Here is an 11,676-nt window from a genome sequence, read left to right on the forward strand (position 1 = left end):
GCATATATTAAGCAGTCAGTCTGCTAATACTCTAATGACTGCTAGTTGACATGTACATGGTTTCAAAGTTGCTAGTTATTATAATGTCTAAAGTGGACTATCAAAGTAATGTGTTACCACATATGTTTTTATAATAGAAGTCAGCAGTTCCCAAAACGGTTTGGTTATCAACATTCTTCAAAATATCTTTTTAGACTGTTCTGCAGAAGAAAATACAGGTTTGGAACAATGTGTGGTCAAATAAATGATGACAGAATTAAAATTTTTGGCTGAACTGTCCCTTTAATGATTACATGACACAGTTTCTGTGAATTAGATGAATATTACACTTTGGCTGTTATACCAACATGGATATTTTTTATTTATTTTGTTTTGTAAGAGAGCAGACTGAAAAATAAGAGCGAGAGAGAGGGGAACAGGATCAGAAAATATTGCAGGATTTAAAGCGGTTTCGCACATATGGTTACCATTGCGACACGAAGCACTAGGCCAGAGCTCTGTAATGCTTTTGTTAATTTATAGTACAGTGTAATGGATTTATCTAATCAAATAATTGCTTTTTTCCATACCAAGACATCCGTCTCTAGTCTGCACAAGAAAATCTAGAGACTAATCAACAGCTTTTTCAGTTATGCAGGAGTGACTTCCAGAGCTCCAGAGTAAAAAGACATTTACTTTTTCAAAACGTGTTAAATTTCTCTGTTTTGGCTGCAAATAAAATGACCAATAAAACCAGCCATTGATGAGACCCCATCTTTGTAATAAAGACCCAGTTTGCTTGAGTTTAAAGAGGCTGATGAGGATTCACTTGCAGCCACTGGCAACCTACTACCAATAGCACAGTTTTATTTTATCTACAGACCGTTTCAAGCAACTCTGCCTCCTAAAGCAGTGGAAGAGATGCTAAGAGTGGCATTGAGTCTGTGTGATTGGTTTATATTTCTGTTTTTGATGTCCTCGATGGACAAATCTTAACAGAATTCCAATAGCTTCAGTTATGAGCAATATAGATATATGGTCCTGCAAGTCTAGGAGCCTTTGGGTATTCTCTTTTTAAATGAGCCAATCTCAATTTTAAAAGCCAGACCTTACACTTATTGATTTTCTTCTCTCTCTCTCCCTCCACAGTACTTAGGATGTTGCTCTCACAGGGGTGTTTGTACCTGTGTGTAATATGCAGTTTGCACACAAACTTGTCTAGCATTCCAGCAGTTTCAGAGCTTAGAGGAAAGGAAAATTGGTTAAATGCAAAATAACTCGTTTTAGGACAGTCACACACTCATATGCCCATGTTTTCTCTTGTGCAGACCCTTGGGAAGGTGGGAAGAGTGCAACAGATTTACTCTGACAGTGACCTCAAAGTCGAGGTTTGCGGGACATCCTGGACATACAATCCAGCCGCTGTCACTAAAGTGGCTCCTTCTGGATCTGCTGTTACTAATGCTTCTGGAGGTGATACACACACACACACACACACACACACACACACACACACACACACACACAGGGATATGTGGTTTATGGGGATAGCGCAATGGTTTTTATACTGTACAAACTGTATTTAGGCATTTCACTTATTGGTCACTTATTGCCATGCACACCATTTGTGTTATTTTATAGTTTTAGTGACTTATAAAATGTAAAACATGTCATAGAGTGATAGTTGAGATCACAGAGTGATAGTGCACATGGACATTTTACTTTCAGGTTTAAATTATTCATTTCAATTAGGGCTGCACAATATTGGAAAAGACTGACGTTGTGATGTTTTTCTGTTATATATTTTGCAGTTTTCACCAGAAGACTTGAAAAGCTCTATTTGGAAATAATTATAATTTTAGAATGATTCGGGGTGATTTTGTAGGGGAGTGCCTCTGATTTCAATTCTATTTCGTTATATCACACAGCCCTAATTTCAATATATTGTGGCATTAATTGATTTGCCAGAAGGAGAAAATTTCCTATATTTCAGTAGTGCTCACAGTCAACCACAGACAAGCATCAATCCATTTCTCATCAGTCATTGTGTACTCTGTGCGACACTATAGCAGTGTTGACAGAGAGTCCTTCTATGCCTCCAGAGCGCCTGTCTCAGCTCCTCAAGAAGCTTTTTGAGACACAGGAGTCTGGAGATATTAATGAAGAGCTGGTGAAGGCCGCGGCCAATGGTGACCTAGCCAAAGTAGAGGACATCCTGAAGAGACCTGATGTAGACGTAAGAGTTCTATCATAACACACACACACACAGTACCAAATTTGCACATCCACAAAAACCTCAGCAGATTTCCATAGAATTCTCATTATTCATAAAGTTCTACACATCCCCTACATATTTATTTAATATTTTGGTCAATGTTAATGTTTTTAATTGCAAGTATAAATGAATATTTTGACTGTTTATTTGCTGTCAATATGAGTGAGATATTTTCCATTTCTTTTTTTTTCCACATTCAAACTCACCAAATTAAAGAATAGTTAAAGACTTAAAGGGTAAGTTCACCCAAAAATGAAAATTCTGTCATTAATTACTCACCCTCGTGTTTTTCGAAACCCGTAAGACCTACGTTCATCTTCGAATACTTTTTTGCGCAAAGAAAACTAAAATAACGACTTTATTCCACATTTTCGTCTCTACTGTGTCTGTCGTGAACGCGTGTCCAAAGTGACGCAGTAGAGACGAAAAAGTGGAATAAAGTCGTTATTTTTGTTTTCTTTGCGCAAAAAAAGTATTCTCGTAGCTTCGTAACTTTACAGTTGAACCACTGATGTCACACGGACTACTTTGTCGATCATCTTGGTACTTTTCTGGACCTTGAACGTGGTAGTTACCTTGCTGTCTATGGGAGGGTCAGAGAGCCCTCATATTTCATCAAAAATATCTTAAATTGTGTTCCGAAGATGAACGAAGGTCTTACGGGTTTCGAACAACACGAGGGTGAGTAATTAATGACAGAATTTTCATTTTTGGGTGAACTAACCCTTTAAAAAGTCCTTGTTACAAGACACTATTTGATCTGATCAAATAGGTAGCAGTTCTTACATTTAAGAAAGTGCAAGTCAGAAAGAAGAAACTTATGCAAGTAGTACTTTGATCAAGCAACATAATGGTTCTAATTTGTAGCAAGACCACTTTGAACTGCTTGCACCTTTTGGTTCTAACTGGAATCTCACAGATCAGATCAAACGCACAATCAAAGAATGATGGCTGCTCTTATATGTATGAGACTTCCTTTGCTCTTTAAAAAAAAACAAAACTCCTATGAGCCTGAAACTGTGTTTATGAAATATGGAACTGCTTTAGTCTAGTCTCTTAACATTCTGAAAGTATTAAACAGTCATTCGTATGAAGACATGGGCACATAAATCGTTTTAAATAAGACTGAACAAAAAACAATCAAGCAGTTTTAATCAGAAAGGTTTCATCTGTCAGCCATCTGTACCTGCTGCTAAAACAATGGTTTCATTTAAGTATTTTGAGAAGGGTTGAAGATCATTGCTTGTGTAAATTTCAAATTGAACATCACTGCATCTCAAAGCTCTCGATGGTCTCACCACAATAACAATGGGAAACTGTTTGATTATGCCAATGATTGCACAGCATGTTGATTAAAAGGAAATGAGAAGGAAGTTGATCCAAGTTTTGTCTGGAATAGAGAGACTAGACCAGGGGTAGGCAAGTTCGGTCCTAGAGAGCCGCAGTCCAGCATTATTCCCACAGTCATGGAAGACCTGGAAATGTCAGGGAATTTTAAAAGTGCGACCTGCGTGTTTTTTTAAAAACAATCTTTATATTTTTTTTGCGTAACTTATGTTATATTATTATTATATAATTTTATACGTTAAGTTTTGTCATAGAGAAATTCTATATTTATAATCTAAAAAAAGCCTAGTTATCATAAATGAATAGAAATGCCTGGATTTGCATTAGATCCGCTTGTCACTTTGCCTGATAAAGTCTTTACCTCAATATATTTGATCAGTTTGAGACTTCTTTTCCCCCACTTTTTCGGTTGTGTTGGTGCCAGGACTGAACGAGGGGCCATTGAAGTAATTGATTGTAGCACAGAGAGAGAGGAAGGGAAGTCAAATTGGCTAGGGGGACTGGCCAAATTATATGCTCGGCAGGACATGTCCTGCAAATACACCAGGGGCTCCAGCATTAATATTCATTCCTCTGCACACTGGTTTAACTTACCGCATTGCTGCAGATCACAAATAGACACTTGTGTATACGCTTATACACGTGCGCACAAACACATTTTAAAGAATGACACAAACATGGAATCTGAGATGCAAATAGCATGATGTGGTCATCTCTGTCTTCTTGTTTCCAGGTGAACGGGCAGTGTGCAGGACACACTGCCATGCAGGCAGCCAGCCAAAATGGCCATGTGGACGTCCTCAAACTGCTGCTGAAACATAATGTGGACCTGGAGGCTGAGGTATGTCTTGTATCCTGCTCCTAAACCACCTCTTGTCACTTTTGGCAGTTTTTTCCCCTGGAGTTTATTGTGTTTGGAACAGGGCAAACCACAATATGCTGTGGATTGACTACTGACCTTAAGCCACTTAGATCTTGTTTGTTTGTAGTTCAGACACCTCAAGCAGAAGTTTTTGTTGTGAGAGAGACCTCATGGAGCTAGTTAGCCAGCATATAGAAATATCACTTATTGAATTTAGTGAAATGTTTCCTTGTGTATTTTTAATGCACCAGGATCAGAGATGCAAACTTGTCACTTTTTGGGTGTAAATCACCATAGCTAATCCAAAATATATCATTTGTGTGATTTCTGTAGATCCAATGAATCCAATTTTTGAAACTGGTTTGAAAGTCAACAAATGAGAAGCGTGGATGGTTTAAGCTCTATCTGTGATTTTCCCTCAAAATAAAAGCTCTTTGATTTAATGTTTGAAAGCAAAGAAATTAAGATGGCCTGTTTTTACTCTTTTTCTGTAAAATAAATTTACTATTATTAAATACTATATTTTTTTTACATTATGGTATTATAACAAAAGTAACATTTCTTTATTGATTTGTTTAATTGTTAAAATTCTATTAAAATAAACATTTTGATTTAATGAAATAATATGAATAATAATTATTAGATTTTTTTTGAATGTCGGTGTTTGAATTTTGTGTCAATAAAAGAGGAACTTAGAAACTTTAAGATCTGTCTTTTTTTTTTCCAAAATAAAAGCTCTTTGGTTAAATTTTTAAATGCAAAGAAATAAAGACAGTCTGTTTTTCTCAAAAATATAATTATTAAATAGTATTATTACTATAGTAATATTTTATAGATTTTTTAATGAATAGTTATAATTTAATAAAATATATATTTTAAATAATTATAATGCTAACAATTTGATAAAATACACATAATTATAGTAATAATAATAATATTGCCCTGGACACCCACATCTTTGTTACCTTCATCGCCCATAATGAGTTTGCATCCCTGTAACATTAAATACTGTTGTGACAGTATAGCATAATATCCCAGCATAATATAAAGATATATTATAGATATTTAGGTTAAGGAGAGGAGCAGTTTAACCCATGGGAGTGATCTTCCAAGTAACTTGCACTAATACAATTTTAATCAAAGTTTTAGACTCACATTGTTGTAATAGGAATGCTATGAAATATAAGTGAAATATGTTTGTAAAGAAAAGGCTTAAGGTGCTTCAGAGGCATATTGAGGTAATGTTAACTGAACCCCCAGATTCCCATATTCTGAGGATAAGTTAATGTTGGCATGCAGTCAGCACATCTACTGTTTGCTTATGTGCAGGGAGTGAAAAAAACAATAAAACAAAAACCAGGATGTTGGAAACGCTGGCATTGTTATTCCAGCTACGTGAACTGTTCTCCACTCACAATCAAGCACGAATATTTATGTCCTGGTGTCTGATGTTTCAGGGGCAGGAAAGAGCTTGTTGCTGTGGAAAGGATCATGCATGCTGTTGTCAGTGAAGTTAGCTTTGATTGCAGACTTCTGCAAATCACTTGTGTCCTGCTTTATCGGTTTTGTTTGGTTGTCTGTTATGGATTGTGAGTGACAGCGTAGTAATTGTTCACAGAGTACCAGGAAGGTGAAAATAGTCACCTGTGATATGTCATATTTATATGGCCAAATATGAACTAAAATTTAGAAATGTCTTTTATTTTCAGTTTTCTTCATGTTCATTTTAGCTTATAAGTTTTGTAATTTGATGTGCTTTTCATTTATTTTAAATAGGTCAGTATCTTAGCTTTAATTTTTATTTCAGCTTTAGTAATATATTTAAATTCATTTATTTCTTTCAGTTAGTTGCTAAGGACTAAGGAAACATTTCAAATTTCCATTGAAGTTTTTCATCTTATGTTTATAAATAATTACCTTATTTCATTTTTTTAAATAATTTTTAGATCTAGTTTACAATAACAATGTTGATTTGAACTTTTTCAGGTTGAATGTGAAGAAATCTTTGTCCTTATTCTATTCATAAATATTAAATATTTCACATATTGGAATCCTTAATGAAATATTGTGGTCCAGTGGAGAAAAACAGACTGCACGTCTTGCCACTGTCAGCCGGAGGAACGGATAGATTATTAGGCGAAGTCTAATTTATGGTTGTGAATCACTTTTAACCTCGGATTAATTAACCAGAAGCTTTGCATCGTTATAAGGCAGTTGCTTCAGCAATCACTGTGTCCATAAACATTCCTCAGCATTTTATTTTTCTAGGCCAGTTATAGTTCTAAAAGCTTTAGAGTCAGACACTGGAATCAGACTGTGATGTGTTTAAATGAGGATTCTGACAGTGATTGACGTGTGACTCTTTCAGGATAAGGATGGAGACCGAGCTGTCCATCACGCATCCTTCGGGGACGAAGGTTCTGTCATCGAGGTGCTGCATCGAGGTGGGGCTGACCTGAATGCCAGAAACAAACGCAGACAGACGCCTCTGCACATCGCTGTCAACAAGGGCCACCTACAGGTGGTGAAGACTTTGCTTGACTTTGGCTGCCACCCCAGTCTGCAGGTGAACTATCTGTCTAAGTGTTTCAGTCCCTGGTGTCTCAGTACCTCACAGTTTATAATGAAAACTCCCTTCCTTGCTTTTTATTGACTGACACTTTTGGTCACACATTCTAAGCTAAAGCTGGTAGTTAGTGAGTAGCTTCTTGTAGTTCTTATTAGAGCCCGACCGATATATCGTTTTGCCGATATTATCGGCCGATATGAGCCTGTCGCCGATATATTGGTATCGGCGAATATGCCGCCGATATGAAAATTTTTTTTACAGAACATAAATGGGAAAGTGTCCAAACTTTTGACTGGTACTGTACTATAATATACACAAAGAATATCGGCCGATATATCGTTATCGGCCTTTTGTTTTTACTCCCTAATATCGGTATCAGCCCCAAAAAACCCATATCGGTCGGGGTCTAGTTCTTATACACTAAAACTGTGATTTTTCTTTCTTTCTTTCTTTCTTTCTTTCTTTCTTTCTTTCGCATATGCTATTAGCAGAGTTTTGAAAGGATTATTTGATTAATATGCTGTTTATACTGCAAACTAGATGAATAGATGATAAAGGGATGGTGTTTTCCCAGGTGATTGACACCCTGCGGCACTTTAGAATTTTATCTTCTATTCGGCAGTGAACAATCTAGTGCAGTTTTACCATGAATCAGCACAGATTGGTTAGCTGCTTTTCAAAAGCAAATGCCATCACATGAAACATTGCCATGTAATGCCAGCATTTATTATACTAGCTAAGCATTTGTATAATTTAGCATTTTTCTGCCTGTTCTGTGGTAACAGTACATCAAGTCACATCACACCCTCAGTAAAGTGAAACTCTAGGCATTCTTTTATTCTGTGTCTCTGTGAACAGACTTGTATAATGCTGTTGCATTTAGTAGAAAAAGCAGCACATACTAAAGAACGTTTAACTTAATGCTGCCCCCTGCAGGACTCAGAGGGGGACACACCTCTGCATGATGCCATCAGCAAGAAGAGGGATGACATGCTCTCTGTGCTCCTGGAAGCAGGTGCAGATGTCACAATTACCAACAATAACGGATTCAACGCACTTCACCATGCAGCTCTGCGAGGGAACCCCAGGTATGGCTACGTTCAATTTTCATGTGTCATAATTTGGGTTGAATTAAGCTTGTGATTAATGAGAATTATGCATCCTTGAATTTATTGAATGGTTTCATTTCATATTTGGGGCCTGTGCAGAACAAATCCGAGGCTCCTGAAGTCAACCGTTGTTGCTTCATGAATGGTGATGGCCACTTGCATACAAACTTAAACTACAGTAGGCACTCTGATTGCATCTAGGGCTGCACGATTAATCGAAATTAAAGGTCCCATATTGTCAAAACTGAAATTTCCTGGCGTTTTTCATGATAACTGAGGTCTAGGTGCTATGTAACTACCATATAAGTTTCAAAACAGTCAATCCACAGTCAAATGCACACAGCCTGCATAAAGTAGCTGTGATTTTTCACGAACCGTTGTGACTTCCGTAAAAAGGTGACGTCAGAACTACTCGGTCACCGCCTTCAGTCACCACCCCGAGCACATCCCACAGTCCCACTCTCCTTTTGCCAAACCCCCAGACAACATCGCGTCCATGCCATTGCTGAGCAACAGCAACATGGAAACATGTCGAGAAAACGCTCTTCAGTCTGGATGTCAGGAAACTACATCATTGCACCGTAGGCTGTGACGGTCGCCCTGACAACTGCGTCAAGTGCACGTGACCTGACACACTCTATAACAAGCATAATACAAAGTTTTGTATACAAGTGTAATAATAGTAACAGTTGCAAATTGTTTTATTTAGACTATAAGTCTATGCCAATTCACAAATGACCTCAAACGCCATACATGGCAATCGCAATTAGGCAAAAGCTGTGATTGTCATGCGTATCTTTCAGTGAAGCACGGTTCTGTGATCAGTAGACATCTCCATCCAAAGGCCAGAGGGCGCTCTCGCGCTGAAACTCCAAACATGCCCCGCAGAAGAAAGGTAATGTACGTCTTTCCAGGGCTGCGTTCCAGTTCATTTTTTTAAATGCCCTTCACTTGCAAACTTCCCTCCGTCTCGTTTACTCGGATGTACGTCATTGATTACCTTGCATGAGTGCCCACTTCTGGTGGAACCCTTACAATGGGCTGAACTGGAAGTCCTAAGCCCTTGATCACTTAGAATCCGCTATGGAGTTGGTTTATTGTTTACATTTTTTCCCTTACGAATTAGTTTGGTGCAGCATTCTACATATGTATAGGTATGCTTAATGGGCTGTTATAAATGTTACATTTTTTTAATATATAATCGAGTTGTTTGGGGTGGGAATAAATCAAATGCGATCTGCGATGACATCACAATCGTGTTGCATTGTGGTCTGTGGAGTGACCTGAAGTGTGCATATGAAGCAGACTCGCTACCTCGGTCAAAATTGAGGGATCGTGGGTCTGTCCCGGGTGCACCTCACACGTCCTGAAAGTGAAGCTGCGGGCTCTTTGATCGCCCCCCGGTGGCTGGCTGCAGTACAGCTCATAAACCCCACCCTCTCCATGTAAACGAATGGGACTTGAGTCAAAATAAAAAAATTAATTACACTTCCAATACAATTTTCCAAAAGATGGTTTTGATCTGGCTCCAAATGAGGTCATTTACTCAAGATGGCAGCGGCCATACTGAGATGCTTTGGCTTCACTTTTCTATAGTGGAAGGAAGTGGAGACGCGTCGTCCATCTTTTTTTACAGTCTATGGTCTGTCCATATAAACTTCTCTCGTCCACTTCACAAAGTGGAACGCACTTCAAAATGGCAGCGGGGATTCCCCCAAGGGGAAGTGCTTAGGGAAGTTCGCGAGTGCGTGTCTAAAAGTGGAGTGGAACGCAGCCCAGGAAAAAGAAGATTGAACTGCTTTCATTGATTCAACTTGACTAATAAACACAGGACTACGACAGTATATGGTTTATCTTATTATAATTTTCATTATAATAATTTGTTTGGAATAAAAACATGTTATTAAATGTGTTATTTTGTGGGACAAGAGGTTCATAAATGCTTTTCATGTTTGGAAAGATGTTGGACGCATGTTGCTTTTTCAAATGCACGTTATAAACGACTCAAACCCGCCAGGTAAAGGCTCGATGGTATACAGAAGTGGGTTTAGATGGAGCAGCATTTACTACACAGAGCCGTAGTTCATTGACAAGTTACGCAAACTGCTTTCATAATCGCAGAACGATTTTAATGATTTCATAATCACGCGATTATGAAAGCGGTTTTGCGTAGCTTGTCGGGCTTCATTGTTAGTTTTTTACGGCAGCAGCGGTATCCCTTCTAGCCACAACCCTGGAACGATGTGCATTTCCTTTCTTCTGTGGGGCATATTTGGAGTTTCAGCGCGAGAGCGCCCTCTGGCCTGTGGATGGAGATTTACTACTGATCACAGAACCGTGCTTCACTGAAAGATACGATTATTTTGACTGATCGTGCAGCCCTAATTGCATCCTTATCTTCAGTTTTCCTCTGCTAGTAGCTGTTGATATACCCTTAATATATATTTCAAACTTGTTGAGCTTCGAGCTGCAAACATTTTTGCTAAATTCGAATTTGATATATAAAAAGTTCAAAAATATTTACGATTTCTAGTGTAACATTTGGATTTCAAAACTTCATTTTGCAAATATCGTAATAATCCAGTGAGATTTGTGTATGATCATCTCCTACAACACAGCGTTTACAATTAGTTTGTTCATAGTACTGTTGCAAGCACCTTGGAGAACTTTCCACAGTTTTTCTATGGATTTTAGGCATTTCAATTGTTTCTGTTGTGGTGAAGCATCTAATAATTTATAAAAAGTAGTACTTAATATAAAAAGTGTCCATGAATAAATATAACATCAAATTTTATTAAATGCCTTAACCAGGTTAACCATTTAATTATGACATTCATTAAAGGGATAGTTCACCCAAAAATGAAAATTAACCAATGATTTACTCACCCTCAAGCGAATCGATGCTTTTATGTAAGAAAAACATCCATATTTGATATATTTTATAAACCGGAATCTCTAGCTTCTGCTAACTGTTGTATGTGTGTACACGAGAGAGTGGCGTTCCAGCGGATGACTTGGGATGTAGGCGTAGCATCAATTCACTTCAAAATGCCTTTATTAACCCCCCCCGCCTATGATGGATGGATGCACTTTATTGGACTTCAAAATCTCAGCACCCGTTCACTGCCATTATAACGCTTGGAAGAGCCAGGACATTTTTTAATATAACTCCGATTCTATTCATCTGAAAGAAGAAAGTAAAATACGCCTAGGATGGCTTGAGGGTGAGTAAATCATAGGGTCATTTTTAATTTTGGGTGAGCTATCCCTTTAATGTGTTAATTGTAACCATACCTATTTATTTATTCATTGCAAATAAAATGGGAATTGATTTTTATTATTGGTGCACCTTTGTGCCATAGAAAATTGCTGTATAAGTTACAAATGCCTCAGTGAAAGGATCAATCCCCCAATGGCAACATGGGGATCCTTTTTATTGACTATGTGGATGAAGAACTGCCCCGGGTTCAACCCTCTACGGACACCTTGTCAATTGAATCGCCATTGGCGATTTTTTTTAGTTTACTCGCCAGAC

General features: G+C 37.8%; 1 protein-coding gene across 4 annotated transcripts in view; it reads left to right on the top strand.

The window, feature by feature from the left end:
* mib1 (MIB E3 ubiquitin protein ligase 1) overlaps window positions 1–11,676 on the top strand; it is a 73,257-nt gene that overhangs the window by 17,823 nt on the left and 43,758 nt on the right. For 3 of the 4 annotated variants that reach the window (XM_016478110.1, XM_016478111.1, XM_016478113.1), the window contains exons 8-12: window positions 1,308–1,452; window positions 2,049–2,215; window positions 4,335–4,442; window positions 6,832–7,029; window positions 7,969–8,120. In XM_016478110.1, the coding sequence (XP_016333596.1) occupies window positions 1,308–1,452; window positions 2,049–2,215; window positions 4,335–4,442; window positions 6,832–7,029; window positions 7,969–8,120 (770 nt within the window). The remainder of the gene's footprint in view (window positions 1–1,307; window positions 1,453–2,048; window positions 2,216–4,334; window positions 4,443–6,831; window positions 7,030–7,968; window positions 8,121–11,676) is intronic. The other variant, XM_016478112.1, reaches the window with a different exon arrangement.

Source organism: Sinocyclocheilus anshuiensis, unplaced genomic scaffold (assembly GCF_001515605.1).
Source record: "Sinocyclocheilus anshuiensis isolate Anshui unplaced genomic scaffold, SAMN03320099.WGS_v1.1 scaffold436, whole genome shotgun sequence".
Taxonomy (NCBI): domain Eukaryota; kingdom Metazoa; phylum Chordata; class Actinopteri; order Cypriniformes; family Cyprinidae; genus Sinocyclocheilus; species Sinocyclocheilus anshuiensis.